General features: G+C 36.9%; 1 protein-coding gene and 1 long non-coding RNA gene across 3 annotated transcripts; one reads left to right on the forward strand and one right to left on the reverse strand.

Moving 5' to 3' along the window:
- Positions 1-1,600: 1,600 nt before the first annotated feature.
- On the reverse strand, positions 1,601-16,562 carry LOC120427227 (probable nuclear transport factor 2). 2 transcript variants are annotated; one of them, XM_039592091.2, is made up of 6 exons: positions 16,407-16,562; positions 16,145-16,331; positions 2,879-2,950; positions 2,709-2,807; positions 2,384-2,491; positions 1,601-1,810 (listed from the first exon to the last, which is right to left on the reverse strand). In XM_039592091.2, exons 2-6 carry the CDS (start codon positions 16,250-16,252, stop codon positions 1,697-1,699), a joined length of 501 nt encoding a protein of 166 aa, XP_039448025.1. In that variant the 5' UTR covers positions 16,253-16,331; positions 16,407-16,562; the 3' UTR covers positions 1,601-1,696. The 2 variants fall into 2 exon arrangements, with proteins under 2 accessions (XP_039448025.1, XP_039448023.1); XM_039592089.2 differs by lacking the exon at positions 2,384-2,491 and having other exon boundaries at positions 16,407-16,553.
- Positions 16,563-19,708: 3,146 nt separating this feature from the next.
- On the forward strand, positions 19,709-23,046 carry LOC120427229 (uncharacterized). The gene is made up of 3 exons (XR_005606839.2): positions 19,709-19,853; positions 19,956-20,102; positions 22,802-23,046. It is a non-coding gene; the product is annotated as an uncharacterized LOC120427229 (long non-coding RNA).
- The last annotated feature ends 2,130 nt before the right edge of the window (positions 23,047-25,176 follow it).

Genomic DNA, 25,176 nt, shown 5'->3' on the forward strand with positions numbered 1-25,176 from the left:
AGAAAAAAAATCTAAATGAATTTAAAAAAATCCAGCTATAGGCAATTTTTGTAAATGCAGAAACTGAACAACAAATAAAAAATACTTCAAAAATGGAAATTTATTATTATGATTCAGAGTTGAAAGAGAAACACAAACAATTAGTCTTTGAATTATAATCGGAAGATCAACAATACTTATAACTTATTTTTTAAATTGGCAAACGTATACTTTTTGATACTTTGTTTCAATTGGAAATAACAAAATTTAAAGATAACTGAACTTAAAATTTCGCTCCTTTTTTTTTAATTTCATCATCATTTTAAATCAAAGAACGATATAAACATAATTGCTGTTATTAATCTTTCAAAGGATTTAGAAAAATGCCAAGGAATGCATAAAAAATGTTTTTGCCAAGTTCACTTTTTAATTTCGTAATTTTTGATATTGAATTTTTTAATCAATGTTAATTTATCTAGTAGCCAGTAATTAACTATTTTTTTTTTTTTCAATGAAAATTCAGTTTGATATGATTTGTGTATTCTCACTTTTTAAGCAAAATGTTTGAAGAGACAATGTTTTTAAACAATTTTGCAATAAACTCAAAATTTCCTGGATTATTTTTTTTTTGCAGTTTCAATATTTTCTTCATGGTTTCAAAACGTAAAAAAATTTCAATTTTTGATTTTATCCGATATTTAAGTTTTTCGAAAACTGAAAATCAAGCTTTATCTATTGTAGGTAAATTTTCCATACTCTAAAAAAAAGTTCAAGGGCAATACTTGGTAAATACATATTATAAATTACTTAATACTTAATGAATTAAGATAAACAATTAATTTTTTTTACAAAAAAAAAAAATTGCCAAACTCAAGTTGTCATAACACTAAGCTGGCCATTATTCTCTATTTTTATATTATTTTTTCATTAACTTTACCTTTCATTGGATTCATAAAAAATATTATGAAAATCTGTGTCAAAGGCATCCAGTATTCATTAAGATTTTGGATGTCTTAAACAGCTTTTCCTTACTCAAATATATTAAAAAAGTGGGAAGAACCATAAATTTAAAGTAAGTTACACACCAATTTCTCATTACTGAATTCAGTTAAATTTACTGAAATCTGCACTACTGAAAACGAAAACTTGCTGAAATTTCTGCAAACTTTGACAGCTCCACAGAAAAACTAACTGAAAATTTCAGTAGTGCATTTTTCAGTAAATATAAACTGAAAACGAAAATCAGAATTTGCTGTACACTAAAGCATAATTCAGTGTATTCAATTGAAAAATTGTTAAAAAAAAAACAAAATTATTCAAGAATTGAAAAATAATTTTCAAACAAGTATGCCTAGAACTCCCGACATTTCCCGACTTTTTGACAAAACATTATAAATTCCCGACTTTTTCCCGATTTTTTTGCGGATTTTGGCGAATTCCCGACTTTTTCCCGACTTTCCCGATTTCCCGACTTGAGTGGCTACCCTGTGAAGTGGATTGATTTAGGGCAGAGAAAGAAACTTGAGAGTACCTGCGGAACGTTTTAATGCTCCGGGGACCCCACAACTTTTAAAATATGCAGTTAGGGAACATTCTTCACCAAAATTCGAAACACACCCCGTTGCGATTAATTTATCTTAAATTAACGTGATTTTTTATTATCATTTACCCAACATTTCGTTTTCACATTCCTGGTTATGTTTAATGTTTCCGTCGATTACGCCGAGTTGTGGATGCACAGGCGGAAAATGTCGTGGGCGCAGAAGAAGGACGTCCCGAGCGGTTTCAGCACAAACACCTGGGCGTACGCGTGCGGTGGATCGTCGTCGCACTGGAAGATTAAGCGGGAAATTAGTTTGATGGGATTTAGATTTTTATGGTGGGGAAGATTAGAGAATTAAATGTGAGGCACAACTTAAGAAGAGAACACTCTCTGGGTAAGATTTGTGTTAAGGTGCAAACAGAACGCAAAACGAACGAAAGCAAAAGGATAAACGTACCTTCACCGTTTTCGAGTCTGATCGGTCCCACCAAAAAAAAGCCCCGCAAATAATCGCTTCTCGAGTGAGGTTAAGTTTAAATAATTTATTATTTATAGTTCTTCACTTATCGTCGCGTGGATTACAAAAAAAAACAGAACAGAACAGAAATATCGTCGCGATTCCTTCTTTGAGTTAAGAGATAGAGAGAACTTGTGAAAGCAAACTAGAGGACAGACAGATTTAAGTTTACTAATAATTCCCCCTTTTCTTTAAATTGCTGTGTTTATAAAATTCGATAGAATCCTAGCTTTAGCATCTTCCCTCCTCTTCCTCTTCTTCTTCTCTGTAACAGTTTTAGTAGTAGCAGCAGCATCATAAAATAGCAGACAAGTAGGTAGAAGTAATCACACGCCGCGCTACGCCATGTCGTGCAGCGCTAATCTGAAGACGTCGTGCTGCACGAAGAAGCTCGTTCCGATCGGTTTCAGCACGAACGTTTGCGTGTACGCGTGGGGCTGGTCTTCGTCGGTCTACCGGAACCCGAGGGAATTGTTTGTTTATTTTTCGGAATGTTTTTTTTTTCAGGACAAAGTGCGAAACGAAACCAAATCGAAAAAAAGAGGGAATCGAAAGAGAGAGAGAGACACGAAAAAAGATCGACATTAGTTGGAATGTCCTGCTGGCAAAAAAACGCGCGCGCGAGCTCTAATCTAAAAACAAGGTAAAAAGAAGGGTTCTTATTCTCACCTGTAGTCTGCCGAGGACGTTGATGAGGACGCCACCGTCGAACATGGGCTGCGAGTCGACCGCCGTCAGGGCTCGGTTGATCTTTTGGAAGGTTAGGCTCTGGAGAATTAAAAAGAAAGACAGTGTAAGTTTCTTCATATAGAATAGAATTCCATTCAGTCAATACTTACTTGCAGTTTTTCCAGAATCTTGGCCGCTCCCTGGATTTGCTGGCCCTCGAACGACATGAAGGAGAGTTCCGCCTAAAAAGGTAGAAGAAAACAGGTCATAACTTCTAAAGTACTTTCCTAAAATTCGAAAAGTTTAATAGTCAATTATAGAACCCCGAAACGGATTGAACTCAAAACAAATTGCTACTCGAAACTAGGTGTCTGAAGGCCTGGACTGCACCTGGACTGAGCTAACGACTTAACCTCTACACCACCGAACCTCTTTGTAGATGTACCTAATCGTCAGCTCCCCGAGTGCCAGAAATTGTTCCGCCTTGTTACGGCAGGTCGGAAACCGCGTCATCATCTCCCTCGCGAGAGCAAAGAAATTCGACAGGGTTTTTTTTTATTTAACAAACTGGCCTTTTGTTTCCATAATTCGGCCAAGTTCAACTTTTGTTTTACAATTTCACAAAATTAGATTAAATTGTCAAACTGTAGGCTTCCACAGTCTTCTCTTTGGAGCTACTATTGGTTGTTTCACCGCTTGTCCATTGTCATCCAACCTTCGCCCATCGGGTGTAGATGGCTTTTCTTTTCGGGCACTTTTTTCCTCTTATTGCCTCTTAGTGCATCTCCAGCGCGGGTAGCAAACGTCGAAGCAAATCAAATTTGCACCCGACGTCAACCCTGTCGCGGTAGCAAATTTGCTCTCAGTTCTTCGGGATTTCACTTTGCTACCCGCTATTCTGCTGGTTTGCTACTGCGGCAAATGGAATTATGCACGGAAAACTGAATCTTGCACGGAAAAAAAATTAAATTGTTTTTTTTAAGTACAAAAAAATAAAAAATTAAAAAAGGACAAAATTTAAAAAAAAAAAACAAAAAAAATTGCAAAATAAAAAAAATAAAAAAAGGACAAAATTTAAAAAAAATTAAAAAAAGGACAAAATTAAAAAAAAATAAAAAAATAAAATAAAAAAAAACAAAAATTGAAAAAAAATAAAATTAAAAAAATTTAAACAAAATAAAAAATATAAAAAAAAATTAAAAAAAATACAAAAAAAATTTAAAATTTAAACAAATTTAAAAAAATTTAAAAATAAAAAAAATCCAAAAAATTAAAAATATTTAAAAAAATTTAAAATATTTTAAAAAATTAAAAATATTTAAAAAATTAAAAATATTTAAAAAAAATTCAAAAAACTTAAGAAAAATTACAAAAAATAAAAAATAAAAAAAATTCAATCAAAATCAAAATAAAAAAAAACAAAAAAATTAAAAAATAAATCAAAAAAATTAAAAATATTAAACAAAATTGGAAAAATAAAAAAAATAAAAAATTAAAAAATTGAAAAAAAAATCTAAAGTTAAAAAACATATTTTTTTTTAATCCAAGAAAAAATTTAAAAAATTAAGATTTAAAAAAATAACACATTTAAAGGAAATCAAAAAAAATAAAATTTAAAAAAAAATCAAAAAATAGAAAAATTTGGAAAAATAACAAAAATTAAAAGATTGAAAAAAATAAACAGAAATTGAAAAAATAAAAAAATAGCTATTTCAATTAAAAAACAAACAAAAATTAAGCTATTTAAGGGGTTATATACATGTATATCGGCAAAAAAGTCAGAGGTTAGTATGAGCACACACATCAACTCATTTTTAATTCTTTTTACATTTTCACCTACTTTCAAAACAAATTTGAAGATATTTGGTTGCATCGTTGCCGAGATGTAGCAATATCAAGTGAGCAGTTTCAAAAAACGAGTGCCATGATATCTCAACATTGTCTTGACCAAATTGGCTCAAAATTTTGGTGAAGACTCGTTAAACCGACTCCGTGTGCATGACGAAGCCCGATTTTCAAAAAGTTTATTTTAAAAAAAGATAAAAATATTTTTGTGTTTTTCATATAAAAAAACCATTAACTTTTGATTTTTGTATTTTTTTAAAAAGCTTATTTTAAAAATTGGGCTTCGTCATGCACACGAAATACATCTTGAGAGTCTTCACCTCAAATTTCAGCCAATTTGGTCCATCCCATCTCGAGATATCGTGGCACCCGTAAAACAACTAGGGGTTTAGAGAAAAATGCCAACAAAGTATGACAGTCCGCTTTGCGCATGGCAAAATTTTGAACTTAAATCGTCTCTAACTCAGTTTAATCATGAAATATCTTCATAAAACTTTCAGCAGTGATTAATAATCATCTTCTGAGTGGATTTATCACATATTCTGTAATATAAAATTTTGTGATTTTCTACATGTATGTAACCCCTTAATCGCATTTCTGATTTTTCATTTTTGAATTTTAAAATTTTAAAATTTTTGACTTTTTGAATTTTTGCAATTTTAAATTTTTGAAAAAAAAATAAGCTAGTTAAGCGCATTTTTAAATTTTTGTATTTTTCAATTTTAAAATTTTTAATTTTCAATTTTTTAGTTTTTTGATTTCTAAATTTTTTAATTTTTGAATTGTTAATTTTTTTAATTTTTGAATTTTTGAATTGTTAATTTTTTTAATTTTGCTACGCGCGGTGGGAGACTCGGGGGCAAACTCGAGAGCAAATTTGGTGGAAATCAAACGGGGTAGCAAATGGTTTAACTTTCGACATTTTCGAAAAATAAAATTCTTTGAAATTTTCAATAGGATTAAATAGTTTAATAAACTTTCAGCATTTCTAAGCATGAATCAACACATAACTATTGATTTTGAAGGTAAATGAGAGCAAAAAATGATAAAAACCCATATTTGCCCCCCGCGGTGGGCTTGTGGGGTTGACGGAGTTTTCTCAAGGTGGAAAATTTGATCTCGGTATTCATGAGCCGAATTTGATTTGCACCCCAGCACTGGAGATGCCCTTAGATTTGCCTTTCTTCACAACAGTAGTGAATCCGTCATTGCCATTATTTCATTTCATTTCATTTATTTGGTTGCTTTAACAAATACATTGGTGCAGTTGTTATCCTGAGCTGAGATATGGACTACCTTTCAACAGCTGATTTGTTCTTAATGAGGATAGAGTTTACTCTTACTAAGGAGAACGAATTGGACAGAGAAGGAAAAAAATTGCGAAAATAACCTTCGAAATAGCTAATAGATGTGGGATAGTTAGAGGAAAGGAGGTGTTACTTAATCTAAAATCACAGCTCAAGGGGACAACCGCTGCAGCAGGGGATTGACTGAGGTGGCGCACCCCATCCAGAACTTCGGTAGCACTCGCTGGAGCCAATCGTCGATCAACTCCATCTTAGCCATCCTGTGGACGTCGTCAGTCGGGTGGAAAGGATCCAGGTTTAGCATCATCTTCAACAGCCGGTTCTGCTTGACTTGAAGTTTCTTCCGGTGGGAAGCGGCACAGTCGTACCACGCCGGGTAACCGTACGTCATCGCCGGCTTGAACACCGTCTTGTAGAGCAGCAGCTTAGAGTTGATATCCAGGTGGGACCGCCGGTTAACGAGAGAATAGAGCATCTTGGTGATCTTACCGCATTTGATCGTGGCGTTCTGGATGTGCTTGGCGAGAGTCAGCTTCTTGTCCAGGGAGGCCCCCAGATACTTGACTTCATCCAACCATGGCACCTCGCTACCCCACACCGACACCTCCCTGCGGGGCAGGTTGCGTGGACTTCGCTTTCGGGTAAAGAATATCGCTTGGGACTTCTCGGCGTTTGTTTTCACCTTCCACTTCTTCTGGTAGCGTTCGATGGCGTTTTGAGCAGCTTGCAGCTTGGTGACTACGATGACCGGGTCGGAGTCCGACGCGAGGTACCCCGTGTCGTCGGCGAAGAGGAAGTAGCTGACACCGTCGATCATTGCTAGGTCCGCCGTGAAGATGTTGTAGAGCGTAGGACTTAAAACAGCGCCTTGCGGGACGCCGTAGAGAACTTCGTGCCGGTCCGACACGTGTCCGTTCACCGCAACGTGGTACGAGCGGTGTTGAAGAAACGATCGGACAATCTTCAGGACGTACAGCGGGAAGTCAGCTCGGTCATCTTGTGCAAGATCGCTTCTTGCCACACCGAATCGTATGCCTTCTCGACGTCTAGGAGCACCAAACCGGCGGATCTGCGTCGCGCGAAGTTCGCGCGCACCTCCTTAACAAGTCAAACGAGTTGATGGTTGGTGGAGTGTCCTCGCTTGAACCCGAACTGAGCGTCCGGAATAATCCTTGTGTTCTCCAGGTGTAGCTCGATGCGCCCCAGAATCAACCGTTCCAGGAGTTTGCTGAGGGTTGGCAGCAGGCTGATCGGCCGGTAGTTCGAAGGGTTTGTGGCGTCTTTGTTTGGCTTCGGAATGCCTATCACCACCGCATGTTTCCACGCGGCTGGGAAGTATCCGAGTCGGACACAGGCGGAGAATACTTTTGCAATGAATATGTGCGCCTTCCGGGGAAGCCGCTTCAGCACGATGTTCCGCAATTGGTCCTTGCCAGGGGTTTTTTTGGCCTTGAGTCTTCGGATGAGCTGTGCCACTTCCTTGGGACGAACCAGCCACGAATGGCCGTCCGCCAGCGGGGTCCGATCGATGAAATCAACGGAGTTGTTCACCTCTGCGACAGTCGTTGGATCATCTGGCACGAGGCATGTCTACGGGTGTCAATCCAAAATTTCGCGAAGCGAAAGTGTAACGATTTTTGTAATTGTTTAAACGCTTATATCTTCCACCCCATTCAAGCAATCTGTATGCTTTATCCACCAAACGAAAGGGGAAGTCTTAAATTGCAAGTAGACTACCTCACATAGTTGATAAAACTTTGTTAAAGTATTTAAAAGTTAAGATGAAAAGAAAAAAATAATGCAGGAAAAATCCCGGCTGCTGATTGGCTGAGAGCTCTTAACAATTTTTGCCTAGTCTCCTGCTTTCGTGGGACTGTCACGCGAGAATGTTGCACCATGGTTGCCACATTTCATGCGAACTATTTAAGCTAACAGATAGCCTCAGATAATTTCAGTACCTAACGCGGTTTCATCAAAGACGGATCCACGTTGGTAATTTTATTGCTCAGACACACACATGCACACATTGATAGACACAGGTTGTGCACCAAATTGGGAGGAATTCTGTTCTAATGAAGACTGTTAGGAAGGTCACCGGAAAACCAGAATGATTTGAGGCAATGGGGTTGGGACCAAACTGGTTGGATATTGGCCACACCCGGAGTGGCCATGGCCCTGGGGAAGGTTCTACCGGGGACATTTATCGAACCATATAAATTGGGGCAATATGGGTATCAAAATTCGTGGTTTTTGATATTGGTAATGAAAATGGCCATTTTGACAAGACTGGTCACACCCGGAGTGGCCAGTGCCTTGGGGAAGGTTCTCACGGAAGGACATTTACGGAACCATACAAATTGGGGCAATATGGGTATCAAAATTCATGGTTTTTGTTACTGGTAATGAAAATGGCCATTTTGACAGGATTGGCCACACCCGGAGTAAACATGGACCTGAGGGAAGGTCTTCCCGGGGGGACATTAACCTATCCATACGATTTTGGGCAACATGGTTTTTAGACTGGACTTGAAAATTGCCATTTCGATAGCAGTTGTAAGGTACTTGATTTTCCGGATTTTTGTGGAGGGGAAGGGGACATTTTCCGAACCATACTTTTTTGTCAATATTTTCGTGTGTTCGCAATTTATTTCTACAGAGGTGCCAATAATTGAAATCTTTAAATAAGAATTAATTATTCAGGATTAAATAAATTTGCAAAGAATTTAAAAAATATAAATAAAAATCTTTTTTCAGAGTTTTGTACAAAGTTCTTTGTCTTATTGGTCATGTAGAGACATAACCACCTGCACCAGATGCAGGCACGAGCGAAGCTTGCCGCCAGTAGTTGTGCCTTCTCGGATGAGGAGGCGATGATATTAGGTCTATTCCCGTACTGCAGAATTCTGCAATTCTGCACAAAAACGGCAGCAGAGCGTTCCCATACTTTTCTGCAACAAAAGTAACTTTTCTCTCAGGCAGAACTTCTGCAGTGAGAGAGGTAAAAGTTGCAGCAAAACCGTTCCCGTACTTTTCTGCAAGCTCTCTCTTCTCTTTCTTGTTGAAAAGTTACTGCAATTTGGTGTGATGGATGTTAATATTTTGACCTGACAAAAAAAAATTAAAGCCAGTATTACAGCACGGCTAATGCCTCAACCAAAAAAATGTATTATAAAAACAAATGGTTTTTAAAAACATTTAAAAGGCACATTTCTTTGTGTTAAATAATTTCAAATAAATATTTGTTTAGGAATATATTTTTATATGCAATTGTTTTTGAATAGACTGAATATGTGTGTTTAAATAATAGGAAAATTTAATTGACAAATAATAAATTGTCCAGATTTCTAAATTTATGAGTTAGTGATTATTTTTTTTTAATTCGTCAATTTCGCTGCGTCACCGTTGTTCTTCCATGTGACATCCAGTCATAATTTATTTATGTTATCCTGAATAATCTTTCAAACATTTTGCTATTAAAACGTGTATTTATGGTCCCTTCTATATTAAATCTTTGTTTGTCATTTTTTGTATTATATTAGTTAAACGTACCTGCAACTCTCATTTATATTTTTTTACTTAATGTAAAAGTTTTGAATTGTTTCTAATGTATAATTTCTACCTAAGCATAATTAATTTCTAGTTACCTAATAAATGATACATGCTTGATCTTTTAAATAAAATGTTGAGCTGAATAAAAAAAATAATGCCCCCGTTCTAGAGATAAACTCCTTTCTATTACTATTTTTCTCAATCCCTTTATTTTAATGTTTTGAAATAATTAAAAAACTTTAATACCCAGTTTGAGTAAATCCACTCAACTGTGTACAATGTTGCAGAAAAAGTACTGGAACGCGCTACCCAGGCAAAATTTTTGCCGCTTCTCTCCTTGCAGAACTTCTGCAAAAGAGAGAGATGAAGAGAGCGAGCTGAAAAGTACGGGAACGTGCTGCAAAAAAGTGACTTATGCTGGCTGCAGAATTCTGCAGAAGCTGCAGAAATTCTGCAATTTTGCAAGTACGGGAATAGACCTATTGTCGCCCTGGCGCAGAGGAGGACTGTACTTGGTTGTCTTTCTCAGCGCCTTGGTGATTCGCCAGAGTGTGTCCCGATTATCGTGCATCGTGCGAAGTGTTTCCTTGAACTTGTTGAACTTTGCCTGGTTGCATTCTTCTCGGATTCGCCGGTTCAGGGACGACTCGATGTCCTGGTAGATCGGGTCCCGTCTCCTGTACCACTGACGACGTCGCGTGTTGCGCAGCACAATCAGCTTACGGGTGTTTTCCGGGATCGTAGCGGGTTGGTAGGTTCGTTGATGGACTTCAGGTACTGAAACGGCTTCCGCATCCAACAAGACTGTGGTCAAAAACTCGACAGCTGTGTCAACATCGGCTTCCGTATTGAGAGTGGTAATTTCGGGATTCAACAGGTCGAGTTTCTCACTTATCTCCCTTCGGAAGCGAGGCCAGTCAGCTCGTGCATAGCAGCGAAATTTTGGAGTTGACCGTTCGACAGGGGCTGATAGACTGACGTCAAACAGCACTGGCCGATGGTCCGACGACAATTCGTTCAGGGCGATCGGTTTCGTCATGTCCAACAGGTTGTTGGACAGCGCCAGGTCCAACGTTGAAGGCCGACCGCGGCCCGACGGGTGGAAGGTAAATGCGTCAGGAAAATGAACAAAAAAATTGCGGCTGGCTGCTTCCTGGCACAGGATTGTCCCCGCTTTGTTCGCACGAGCACAGTTCCAGGAACGATGGCGAGCGTTGAGATCACCGACAACAAAGAACGGCTCGTGCCCACGCGTAATTGTGGAGATGTCGCGACGGAATTGCGTCCATACCGAACTGCGTCTCGCACCGGGAAAGTAAGCTGCGGTGATGTGTACGTTTCCGTCCGCCGTGCTGATGGAAATACCAACAATCTCGATGACCTTGGTCGAAAAGTCGAGTTCCTTATACGCGATGCCCTTTCGAACCGCTATCAGGACGCCGCCGCCTCTTTCGGCATCGGCTGAGTCACGATCGAAGCGCACACAGGAGAACTTTGGATGGTAGAAGGCGAGTTCTTCGTGTAGCCAGGTTTCGGTCACGATTCCCACGTCCACCTCGTGCCGCAGTAGGAAGTCGAAAAAATCGAGCTTCTTGTTGTGAACGGATCGTCCGTTCCAGTTAGCCACGCGCAATTTATCTACAACGTTAGACATTGTAGATATACTTGGCGGTAAGCTCCACGAGAGCCTCGAGTTGGTCTTGTCGGGATTTGCAGCTTTTCAGCCGAGCGAACACTTCCCTCGCAAGGGTGAGAAACTCCGACATGGTGAACAGGTTACTGTTGGAATTGTTGCTGTTCCCTTGGGACAGGGCTTCGGCGAAGGTCATGGCCGACGTGTCGGCCGTTGAATTGTTGCCGGGGTTGCCGTGGTGCGGCACGGTGTTGCGGAAGGGACGCAGGGTTGGGGGCTGCACGTTACGGAGCTCGGCTTTCTTTTCGGCTAGCTTGGCCAGGTAATTTTTCCTGGTTGGGCACCCCCGGTAGTTGGCGGTGTGCTGGCCGCTGCAGTTCGCGCACTTGATCGCCTCCCGCGTCGCGCTTTTGTCAGCCCTCGCGAACTCTGCTTTGTTCGGCAGTCTGCAATCCGCCGAGAAATGCTTTTCGCCGCATTTAACGCACAGTGCGGCCAGGTTGCAGTTTCGCATTCCGTGGCCGAAACGTTGACAACGATGGCACTGAACGGCATCGGTTGGTTTGCGTTCGAAGTATCGCCACCTCACAACGATGTTGAAAATGGCCTTTATCTTTTGCAGATCCGCTAATTTCATGCTACCTTTCGGGAAATGTAGCAAGTAGAGCGCACTCTCCTCCATCCCAACCACCTTCCGGGAGAAAAGCTTCAGTTCGGACACGTGGATGCCGAGTCCGGCGAGTTCAGTTTCCAACTCGTCCACATCGTACACCGGTAGTCCCGAGAGGACAACTTTCATCGGCTGTTCGGCCGCGGGCGTGTATGTGTGAAACTCGATGTTGGCAGTCCGGAGAGCTCGAACCGCACCACGGTAACTGTCATCACCCGAGCACAACAGTTGCACGCCACTCTTAGTCGCCTTCATGTTGTACGCCGTTTGCGCGATGTTACTTTTGCCCAGGAACTCGCGCAGCTGCCGGGTGGATTTACCGACCACCGAGATGGGGGGAATTCGCACCTTCTTCGCTTTGGTTGGTTCGCCGATTTTCAGCACCGGTGGTGCTGTTGGAATTGACGGCAGCGAATTTTGGTCGCCACCCTGCTCGTCCTCTAGTCCGTCGAACTGGTTGCTGATCGGTATGCTTGCATCGACAATCACCGATCCCTCGCCATCACTGCTAGTGTCTCCCTCGTCCATTGCTGCTGCTGCTGCTGCCGCTGCTGCCGCTGCTGCTGCTGCTGCTGCCGCTGCCGCTGCTTTTGCCGAACGGGTGTTGTACGGGTTCTTGGGCGGTGTTTCCTCTTCGAGGTTAGGATTGTCGTCGTCGAGCTTACGTTTTTGCGCATTTAACACTTGGCCCGTTTGCGACGTTTTTTCGGTCGCATTTTGCACTCCCGTGTCCGCGGAGTCCTCCTGGTCCGACAGGATGCCGAATCACTGGTGACCGTACCGTAAGCAACGAAAAAAAATCGAAAAAAGAGCACCGCGAAAAACAGGATTGTTTACACTTCCAAACCAGGGTGTCAACTGGTCATTGCCATTAGGTTTTACGCGGTGACGTCATTTGACAGCTCGCGTACACTGTTTATATGGTTTTCGTCGGTTTTCGACGATTTTCCCAAAACAAAAAAAAAAACAAATAAATAAATATTTCAATGTTTTATAATCAAGAATAGCTGTTTGAAAGGGCTTAAAACAATAATTTTATTTCAAGTTTTTCGCAATTTTCAGTGTAAGAACGGGTCTTGACCGATCTTATGCACCAGGTTCCCGATGAACACGCACTGCTCTTACACCTACATCTCGCCCTTGCTCTGAGTCAGTACGAGCAACACGCTAGAACACGAATATAAAAAAATTTATTTCAAGTTTTTGTAACCAAAAAAATATTTATTGACAAAAATTTAAATGTGCATTGTGAAAACTAGTAATAAATCAATTTGATTATTTTTAGAAAACATTGCATAAGGCTTTCTGGTCGAGAATTGAAAAACACATTCACAGCTCTGAGTAACAAATTTTATTTAAAGTTTTTGTCGCCAAAAATATAAGCATCGGCCTAATTGTTCTATTCAAATTTCTTAAATACAAAACATATTTATCCAAAGCTATCTAAAGCTAGTAAAATTCTGAATAAACAATGGTTTTCGTGAAAACACGCGATACTTTTTCGAAGAAGCAAACTTGTTATTTCGTAAACTTTTAAAAGTTTAAGCTTAATATGCAGAAAGTTGAAATTAAATAGATTGAAAACGTTTATTCAAAAACGTTCAACAACAATAATTTATCATCAACAAAAATAAGAAATCAATCATTTCAAATTTCCTAAATAAAAAAAAACTGAAAATTAGAAATTTTTTAATTATAAAACTAGGAATACTAAAATTTTAAAATTATAAAAATACAAAATTATGGAATTATGAAAATATGAAATTGTGAAATAATGAAATTGTAAAATTATGAAATGATGAAGTTATGAAATTCGAATGTTAGAAAATTATAAAATAAGACTGGTACAAATTTATTGATTTTTTTATCCTAAATTCAAAATTTTAATTTTTTTATTCTTTAATTTTTAAATTCCTAAATTTTAAGTATTTAAATTTTTGATTTTTTAATTTTTAAGTTTTTCAAATTTAGTTATTTTTTTTCTTAAGAATTTGAGAATTACAAATTTACAAGTTTTAATATTTAAAATTTAAATAACTTTAAAATTCAAAAATTTGAATGCTCAAAATTTAAGAATTTAAAAATTAAAGAATAAAAAAAATAAAATTTTGAATTTAAGCAAAAATGAAATCAATAAATTTGTACCAACCTTATTGTATAATTTTTTAACATTCAAATTTCATAACTTAATCATTTCATAATTTTATAATTTTATTATTTTATTATTTCATAATCTCATATTTTCATGATTCCATAATTTCGTATTTTTATAATTTTAAAATTTTAATATTCCTAGTTTTATAATTTAAGCATTTCTAATTTCCAGTTTTTTTTATTTAGGAAATTTGAAATGATTGAATTTAAAGATTAAAGAATAAAAAATCAATAAATTTGTACCAGCCTTATTTTATAATTTTATAATATTCGAATTTCATAACTTCATAATTTTACAATTTCATAATTTCATAACTTCATAATTTCATATGTTCATAATTCCATAATTTAGCATTTTTATAATTTTAAAAATTTTAGTATTTCTAGTTTTATAATTAATGAATTTCTAATTCATTTTTTTTTTTGAAATTCCTAAATTCTTAATATTTCATTCTAGAATTTTTTTTGAATTTAGGTAAAAATAGAATTTTTGAATGTTACAATTTCGTAGTTTTTGTAAGTTAGTATTTTCGAATTTCTATATTTCATTTTTTTAGCACTTTTGAAATTTCGACTTGTAATTTATAAAAAAAAATCAGTTTATGTTTTAATTAGGATTTTGCAGTTCTGTTCCAGATGGTCACATTTCCAATTTAGAGATTTGGAGAACCTTTCATCTGAGATCAATTCATAAACCTTTGCAGGGAGGGTACATATTTCTACGCTCAGATTGGCTAGCTGGGTGCTCTTTTAGGGGAGATTTTTTTTTTAAATATTGTCAAGTTTATTTTCACTCTGGTGTACTTCATTTCGGTCCCGCCAGTATGGATCAATCGGACAGCGCAGGGGACTCATAATCCAGAGGTCGCTGGTTGGTACTAGCAATAAATAGTTGGCGACACGATGGCCGACAGCTATAAAGACAACTTCTTTTTTTTTTTGTTTAACTCCATTTCGACCAAAAAACTTAATCGAGCAACTCTCTACGAAATCGTCCGATTTCGACCATTTTTTTTTTGTGTTTTTGATTCGACTCAAACTTTGTGGGGGTCTTCCCTATGACAAAATAAGCTATTTTGCGTCATTGGTTTACCCATACAAGTCTCCATACAATTTTGGCTGCTGTCCATACAAAAATGGTATGTAAATATTCAAACAGCTGTAACTTTTGAGTGAATATTCTGATCAATTTGGTGTCTTCGGCAAAGTTGCAGGTATTGTTGAGGACTATTGAGAAAAAAATAGGTACACGGAAAAAAAATGCTGATTTTTTAATCAACTTTTTTTCACAGAAACTCAATTTCCCAATATACGTATTTTTTGATTTCGAAAAAAATCAAAGTTTAATGCAAAAAAAAAAATTGACGTTATATTTAATGCAAAATTGTATTTGCAATCGAAAATTACTTTACAGATTTTTTGATAAAGGGCTCCGTTTTCAAGATATATCCACCGAAAGTTTGATTTTAGCGAAATATTTGCAGTTTTTCGATTTTTAAAAATAATGACAGTTATTTATGCATTTTTAATCTTTTAACAAATTTTTAATTATAGACCACAGATCGGTACAAAACTTAAAAGTTTAGGATTTTTTTTTTCGTAAATTCAAAAAGTGATCGAAAATTAATGTATTTAAATTCTTTTAAATTAAATTGAATTTTGGAAATCAACCAATACCTCTTAAAAAGCATGTTTTATCAATTAGCATGTTTTTTTAAATTAACAAAGCATGACAGTTAAATTGTGGAGTTTTTTTTAAAAGCTCCAATAAACCAAATTTGCTTTTTGGGTGTTTTTGAAACCGTCTTGAGTCAGGGGTATTAAAAAACACCCAAAAAGCAAAAACTGAAAATTTGGTTTATTGGACCTTTTTTAAAAAAAAAAACTCCTGATTTTATCAAGCATTTTACTTGAGAGATAACGCTTGTTTGTTTACATTTTGCCATTATGACCTTGTGAAAGATACCAAAGCGTAAAAAGTCTTCACGTCGAACGTCCAAAACTGGCCAAAAATAATTTAACAAAAAGTGAGTGAGCAAAGGAAAAATGATTCAGAGCTAAGGTCACTCTGACGTCGTTTTCGCGAATGTACGAAAGAAGTAAATAAGGCAATGCAGAAAATTCCTCTTTTCCCTCTTGTTGTTCCACCCAGCACCGCAGCAAAAAAAAAAGGAAGAAAAGTTGAGGTTAGGACCACTTGTCCGACAGCGGAAAGGAGGACCCTAATTCCACAGGATTCCCAGCCGAAACCCGACCGGGGCGGGGCACCCCCACTTACGTTGTACAGGTTGACCAGGTTTGGCCGCTGCATCGGATCGTCGAACATGGCGTAGTACTGGGTGACAAATCCTTTGCCAATCTCTTCGTACTGCGGATTCAGAGCCATCTTCGATCTTGGTTAGTTGGTTGGTTCTATCAGATTCTCAGGGTCCGGATCACCACACACACACACACGCACACTCACGCTGGAAGGGACAAAACGGAACTGGGGGTTAGATATCTGCTCCGGAAGCATCCACGAAGGTAGGAAGTTTTATTACCCGACGCAGATCGTTTCTGAGCGAGCTTATTTGACGGGACTTTTGGATTGAATGGCGAGTGGAACAACGAATGTGAATGTGCAACAGACACAGCAGAACCGAGAAAAAAAGCCGAAACAGAACTGTCAAAATCCGTTTTCACCGCCCGCCTTTTCCGCGCATCGACAGTTCACAGCTGGTGCGTTCGGTAAAATTGATTTTGAGGAGGGGTGTCGGCCGGGTTGATATATAAAAAAAATGATGCTATAATTTGAAACAAGCTTGGTTGTAAAATGATACGATTAAAATATTTTAAAAACAATTCCTATATTATCAAATTCGGCAAAGTAGTGTCGGTAAAGTAGTTTTTCAGATACTATATAGGTAATAGTAATTTTTTTGGGCAATGCTTATTTGACATAAAACCCAAAATTATAAAAATATTTACATCCCGCATAGTCAACAACCATACAGTCACCATTTGTCGAATGATTTTTCCTAAATGATCTTAATAATACACCAAATAGGGTGCAACCGTACATTTTCCATTCCCCAAACAATCCTACAATTTATTAAATAGGTCGTTAGGTAATGTTACAATACATTTTTACAAGGGATTTTTTTCGTGGATCATAGTCGTACCCTACCCCAAACTGTTCAATTCTTATTTTATGTGAACCGTACCACAAATTAATAAAATATGATTTTAAATGGTGAACTGCTTTACCGACACTTACCGACACCATTTGAAAAGGGAGGAGCCAAAAAATAAACTTTACAAATGTTCTGGGAACTATGGATTTAACGGGAATGGTAAGTATATGATTATTAATGGTGAGCGTTTTTTTTTTGTAATGTCCGGGATTTGTTACCGCTTGATGATGATGTCTCCTGTTGATTCTTCCGTGGTGCTGCCGCCTTATCTAATTGAGCTATCTCAGTTACATTACGTTTGGCGGTTTAAAATGCATTTTATTATGAAAAATTTATCATAAATATATCGTAACATGTATGGTAGAACCATACAAATAAATTATAGACCAATCACATGGCGAACAGTTATCGTTCTGATAATGGTCAATCAATTGATTAAATTATTTGGGCTTATAAAAATTATCACGAAAATAAATTAGCTTTACATACAAACTATATGGCAAACAGGTATATCGTTCCATGAATTGTTGTACAATGGTTTGAATTGTTGGGACTTAGGAAAATTTTCGCTGAATTCAGGTATATCGTTCCATGAATTGTTGAACAATGGTTTGAATTGTTGGGACTTAGGAAAATTTTCGCTGAATTCAGGTATATCGTTCCATGAATTGTTAAAGTATTATTTGAATTATTCGGACTTTGGATTTTTTTTTGCTGTAGTTCAATTGGCTAAATCATACAATACCTGTTTCAAATAATCCTAAGCGTTTGGCGAACAGTTATATCGTTCCATGAATTGTTGTACAATTGTTTGGATTATTGGGACTTAAGAGTTTTTCGCTGAGCTTCAAGTTGGAAATACTACGTCGGCTATGGTACCCTTATGTTTTAACAATAGCTGTTCCGAAAAATCCTTACCATATGGCGAAAAGTTATATTTCTCCATGAATTGTTGAACAATTGTTTGAATCATTGGGACTTAAGAAAATTTTCGCTAAAATTCATTTTTGGCTCAATCATACAAAAACTGTTTGAAATAATACCAAACATATGAGGAATCATTATATCGTACCATTAATTGTTGTGCAATTGTTTCAATTATTAGGACTTAGGAAATTTAGGAAATTTTCCGCTTAGGTTTCTTTGACTAAATCATACCGAGTATCATAACTTTTATCATACCGGCTACAGTACTATTATGTTCTAACAATAGCTGTTTCGAACCATCCTAATCGTATGACGAATAGATACCGTTCATTAAATTGTAGGAAAAAAAATCAACCATTCGAATATGTCAAGATAAGTGTAACAATTCGGGAAATAGTACCATTTTAATTTTGTTATATGGTCGTGACATTATATCAACAATATCACAAATGGTAACCATACCAGAAATAATTTTCTTATGATTTCGACAGTTTCACCTTTGGTATCCCGCATAAAATTATATGATGATTTGCACTGTTAAAATCATGCAGTTACAATAGATATTATAATATCTATGATAAGTTTATTGTTGACTTTTTCGACCTTTATTGGAATGCCGATAGAGCTACCTTAAAATTTATCGTTACACCAAATATTATGGTTCTGTTATTGGAAATCTCATAATGCATTTTTTCCAATTATTTTTTACAGTAAGTTTCATTGTAGTGTTATACCTAGTTGCGTAGTGTAAGGTTTATTTTTAAATATTGCGAATCTTGTAATTAAAGTATTGAAAACCGAGTTATATTTTAAATACAAAACATTACAAACGATTTTGACAAGCTCAAATCAAATAAAATCAAATTATTGAAATATTAAAGTACTTAAATATTAAAATATTAAACTATTTTCATTTGAAAAGTATTGAAATACTAGAAAAATAAACTATTTTGTTATAAAATATATTGAAAAATTAAGATGTTAAAATATTAAAACATTGAAATATTTAAAAAAATAAATATTAAAATATCAAAAGAGTCGAAAATAGAAATATTTCAGTAATAAAATATTCATAAAATAATACTAAATATATGGCAACATAAAAAATATTAGATTTTTTCGAAATTTTTACATTTTAGAATTAAATGTTGTTTGATTGCTTCTACACATTGTGAAGTTTTGATACTCTGAAACTTTATATTTTTTTGATTTTATTACACTCAAACTCCGACGGTTTGATACCAACTGTTGTCAAACCAACGGGGTCACTTTTTAGTTTGACACCCCTTTTACATGGAGTTCACATACACTACCAAACGTTCGTTTTGATAGTGTGCGTCGTGTAAAAAGTGACAGTTTAGTTTGTTTTTTTCAAACGAAAAAGTGACCAACCACCGGGGGTTGAGTGTATTGAAACATTTAAACATTTAAACATTTAAACATTTAAACATTTAAACTTTTTAACATTTAAACATTTAAACATTCAAACATTTTAACATTTTAACAGTTTAACATATAAATCTCGATTGTAACATTTAAATTTAACATTAAACTTTAAAAAATAATATTTACAATGAACGCACTATTACACCGAACCCGTGCGACACTCCTAAAACGAACGCACCATGACACACTGAACATGTGCAGCCGACGCTCAAGAAACGAACGCACCATGGTTGAGCGAGCGCCGAGCTGTCATTTTTTTTCACTCGCGCGTGTTCGCGTCGCCGTTTAGTTTTTTTTGGTTCGGTTATTTCCGCGTAATCGGCATCCGGCACTTGTTTGAACGCGTTCCTGGCGAGGTTCCCGGAGCTACCTCCCGGTGTTTGTTGGACCTGTTGGACAGATCCGCCGGGTTGATCTGTTGTGAAGCAACAAAAATTGCAGGTGAGTAATTTGATGTCGGTGTAATTTCAGGGGGGCGGAATCTCATCCCACAGCTGGCATTTGTCATAATTAACCACATTTTTTGTGTTTGTTGTCTTCTAGGAGGAGCCGCCATGACGTGCAGGAAGGACGCGCTGGAAAGGTCCTGAACGCGTTCCCAGTGCTGGTGCTGGTGTTGACTAGACAGATCCACCAGGCGACGGATCCGGTACGGCTCCCGAATGGCGACGATTAGTTTAGCAACCACGAGTGAGTATTGGGTTGTGAAGTGAAATTTGTGCCTGGGATTTTTTTCTGTTTTTTTTTTCTATGAGGAAGGCAGAGACACGGCCCCATTACGTTAACCTAAGTTACAGGTGTTCATGTAGAATTCATAAAAAAAAAATTAAGCACCTGGAAAATTGCGAAATGTAGTCAAAAAGTATTTTTTTCGTTAATTAGATCAAACCAGTACAGAGCGGAATTTTCAATTCGAATAGCATTGCATTCGCTAATTAGGTTTTACAGCGTGACGTCACGAGCGCACACGCACACACATTTTTACTTAGACACACGTGCAAAAAATGTAAACAGTGCAGCCGAACTGTCAAATTTCTAACCTAAAAATCGAGTCGGCGTAAAACCTAATTGGAACGACTGACAACTGTCAAAAGCACGACACAAAATGCTCGGGAATTGGCAAACAATGGGGTAGAATTGTAAACATTAGTTCGACCGCTTTCGTGATTTTTAATTCGAAAGATCGAAGTAGCAAAATTCTGGCTAACAAATCCGCTCTGTACAAGAAATATCAGAGACAATTTGAAAATGCCTGGGTTTTAAAAATCAACCCTTAGAAACATCTTCAAAGAAAGAACATGATTTTTTTTTAAATTTGTTTGAATCATTTTTAACAACTGTACCAATAAATTCGAAGAACGAGTTTTTATGTTAAAAAAAAAAATCATCTTCCTAGTGGTGCTCTGGTGCACTATTTCTGGAGCAACATTTGAAAGGGGCGGTACGACATTGCTCTTACGGCCTTTCGTCCCATTTAAACGCGTGTAATCAAAGGCCGTAAGAGCAATGTCGTACCGCCCCTTTCAAATGTTGCTCCAGATTTGTAGTACCAACCACTAGTGTCTTCCTTTTATCTGCAATGACTTCGCCGCACTGGGCACCTAAGTGTACGAGGGTATAGCTTGGAACGAAGCCCCGAAAAATTGACACTTAGAATTTTATGGCGCTCGCCGCCGGACCTCTGGATTGTGAGTCCAGTACGCGGTCCGATTGATCCACCTAAAAAAATCAAACCATCCACATTAAAGACCCCCGGGTCGTTTGTGGTCTCTATTGCAAGTTTCTGCTCGAACCTAGGAGTCCGAAGGCTTGAATGGGGAGAGCATCCAAACCTCTTTCTACTCCAAGGAACCTTCCACCCCACCATTGGATTGCGGGTCCAACCGCCGCCAGCAATTCCACCGGAGTAGGCTTGGTTTGGTGCGTTGTTTGTACTTATGGCATGGAGACGACTTCTACACCTGGAATGACTTAACGGCCTAACAACAAAGACCGGGACCGACATTTTACTTCCTCATCCGATGGAAGGTTGCAGTAGATGGGAATCGAACCCAGAATCATCCGCTTACAAAGCGGACAGCGTAACCATTCGGCCACGCACTGCCACCTAAATATATATATTTTTTTTTTGCACAGATTCGATGTTGTGGGTAAAAGTGAAAACATTTGTTGCATTATTATACACTGAAACCTCTGTTTTGATACTGCTGTAGTCAAACCATCGGGATCCATTTTAAGTTTGACACCCTTTTTACACGGAGCTCACAAACACTACAATAACGAGAAATTAAAAGTAAGAGTGTGTGCGTGCAGCATGAAGTTTGACTTTTTGAAAAGCCATGGTAAGCTTCACAGCAACTGGGCAGAATGTTTAACTACATGTTGCTGTTTTGTCAGCTCGATATTCGTAATAATAGAGTAGAGCGGGGCAAAGGTAGCTACTTAATGACCATCACTCTGTCATCGATGACCATTAAATATTTCAGATTCGACATGTTTACCACGTAGTACCAGGATTTCCCTCAAATCGCTTGTATATCGAAAACCAGGCAATTGCTAAAAAAATGAAGTGCCCCGTATGTGGGGCAAAGGTACGCACCACGCGGGCAAAAAAATTTTTCGCTTATTTTTTGTTTAAAACTAAATTTTTCATCTAATTTTCAATGGGGGGTCGTTTTGAACACCAAATAAAGATAATTTTATAGTATATTGACATTCTTGAACTAAGTAAAGTTTAATTTGTAGGGTTAAAACCGTTTTATTTTTGCATAAGTTTTATTTTTTGGTTCGATTTTGGCAGAAATACTTTTTTTCAGTGATTTTGAATCAGAATCAGAAAAAGAGAAATTACAAAAAATCTTTTATGATTAGCAAAGTAATTGGCTAGGCTAAATACTAGTGAAATGGCTTCAATGATTTTGTGAACCTGAAGTTTTGTAAAATCTTATTCTGTAAATTTCAAATATTAGATCAAAATGGCCGAAAAGTGACTTTTCTGAATAACTTACACAATCTTCCATCAAATCAAGTAAAAAACCCGAATATGAGCTTTTAAGGTAAAAATTAAGTATCAAAAAGATCAACGTAACGTTGTCCCATGCGTACTTTTGTCCCGTACTACTCTAGTGCCCGTGAGCTCTGTACAAAAAAATGACAGTTCGTCAGTTTTTCGTTTGACATTAAATCATCGTACAAACTAAAAAAAGTCAAAAGAAAAAAAGGACCAACAACCGGAGTTTGAGTGGACCAAAATTAAACGGGGTACTTTTTAATGCTAAACAAATAGCTCTGGGCATTAGAGGGTTAACAAACTAATTTTATTTTCGTTCAATGTTGTTTGTATTTCTAGCGAATTATCTCTAATTAAGTTTTTTTTTTCTTTTCTGCAGGGGCTAATTTCTCGTGGATTGTGCTGCTTGATTGCGCGAATGCCGACAGCTCCGTTCATTGAAGTAGACGACGTGTTCAGCTTCATCAAGAATATATTTTCGAGCAGTGTGGACGCACTGGAACTAAACTAAAGGAAACGTGAACCAGTTCCATCGATCCGTGGATGGCTTGATTGAACCGGAATTTCAAAAGAAAACGGCGTGGAGAGAAAGCGTTAAATGAAATTTAAATAAAATGCAATAAAAAAAAAAACAATTTAGAAATACTGCTAAATTTACTGTATAAATGATTGATATCACTGTCCAAATATAGTTTTTAAAGTAAGATTAAGTACAGAAGAAACATTAAAAAAATATAATTTCACTGTGTATTACATTGTAGTGCTTATTTATTTCATTGTCCGAATATAGTTTTTACAGTTCCATTTAGTAGGGAAAAAAACCATGAAGCACTGTAAATTTACTGTGCAATGCATTGTAATGCTTGCTGTTTTTATTATTAATGTATGATGTTGTCTATAGTCAGAACGAATTTTTGGATGAAAAATGCAACATTAGATTAACAGTAAAATGCGTCGTATTTGGAAAAAAAATGTATGGAAAAATTTCGAAATTTTTATGGTACCGGTGCATAACAACCCCCCTTTTTTATGGTAAAGTCCCAAAATACGACGCAAATTATCTTAAAAAACGATGCTGTCTACTGTTAAAACACTGTCAAAATGACTATATATTTTATCGTTTTGTAACGTTAAAATTTAATGTAAGTTCATCAGAAATCTTTATGCGGGAAGGCTTGATTGTTGAGGCAATTGCAAACCTCTTTTTACACCTTAGCTTCCATCCACCCCGGGATTCGAACTGACGACCTTTGGATTGTGAGTCCAACTGCCTACCAGTGACTCCACCGAGGCAGGACCCAGGGAGACGACTCCTACACCTGGACTGAGCTAACGACCTAACCTTTTAGGTTAGACCGGGGCCAACATTTACTTCCCGCCCGACGGAAGGTTATTATTGTAGCTTTTTTTCATTCTTTCTTGCGTTCTTTATTCAAGTCTTATAAATAAAAATAATCCAAATCTGATGTGTTTATAAATACTGAATGCAATGTTTTAGCCATGACATAGGAAACAAATGAAGTATTTTCTTTGCCATCCGCATGAGAAATTATTTAAACGAGAAAGGGATTAAATGGCAGCAAAACCACAATTCGATGCCAACATTTCAAAAAGCATCATGTACAAACCATGCGTTTTGAGAAAAACGCATTTGAATGTTGAGCATCCATTTTCAATTACCATTTTTATATAAAAGCAAAATAAGATGTTCTAATGATAACAAACGATGAAAAACGTTGTTTTTGTTGATACTTGATCATACATATTCAATAAAACATTATTTCCGTAATTTTATTTGAGAAAAACAAACATAACTTCTTTTGAAATCACCAACGTCGATATCACCCTGCTGTCACTGAGGGGGGCGCTTTGTTATGATTCGTTTTTCTTCGCCGAATGTACATGGCGCTTTTTTCATGTTGCTTTTTTTTCGTCACGAGGTTTATGTAGCCTTTTGTTTGACAGGTTGACAGGGCTATATAAACAGGGACTGCTGATGGCAGAGATTTTGTTTATGTTACTTTATTTAAAATCATGATTAAACAGACTTTACTGAAGTAACTTTTGCTCATTTTTGGTGGAGAGGTAGCTTATTAGAAGTACTTTCAGAATATACAATAACCCAGAAAGTGTCAAAATGTACATGATGCCTTTTCAAATGTTACCGTCGAATTTAAACACTCGATTTTTTTTACCTCTTTTCTTTTGGAACAGCGTACTGTCCCGGAAAAGTATTTTTTAAGTTACTGCGCAGGTTCAATTCGAGAGGAAGCATGAAGTTTGAGCACGGACGAACGGACATGACACCAAGAGCAAATTTTCTTCAAATTTCTGAAGCAAACTATCACTTGCGCCATCTACATTCGAGTTGTCGAAGTAGCATCGCGCGATTACGCATGATTTCTCAAAATGTCATATGCAATAATTAATTAAAACATTTAGCATTAGGGACCATCCATAAACCACGTGGACACTTTGGAGGGGGGGGGGGGGTATGGCGAATGTCCTAGATCCATACAAAAATGTTTTTTTTTGTATGGACAATTGGGTACTAAAGCCCTATGTAAATTTTTGTGTACAATGGTAAAAAACACGATAAAAAACCATTTTTGATCACTTTTTTTCATTTTAATGCAAATTTTTTTTTTGACAAGACAACATTTTTTAGATGGATCAACTATGGTCCCCTTGGAACGAGCTGTCAAGTAGGAGCTTTTCTGTCAAGAAGAACCGCGAGGTTAATTTTTCAAAATT

Source organism: Culex pipiens, chromosome 1 (genome assembly GCF_016801865.2).
Source record: "Culex pipiens pallens isolate TS chromosome 1, TS_CPP_V2, whole genome shotgun sequence".
NCBI classification, from domain to species: Eukaryota; Metazoa; Arthropoda; class Insecta; order Diptera; family Culicidae; genus Culex; species Culex pipiens.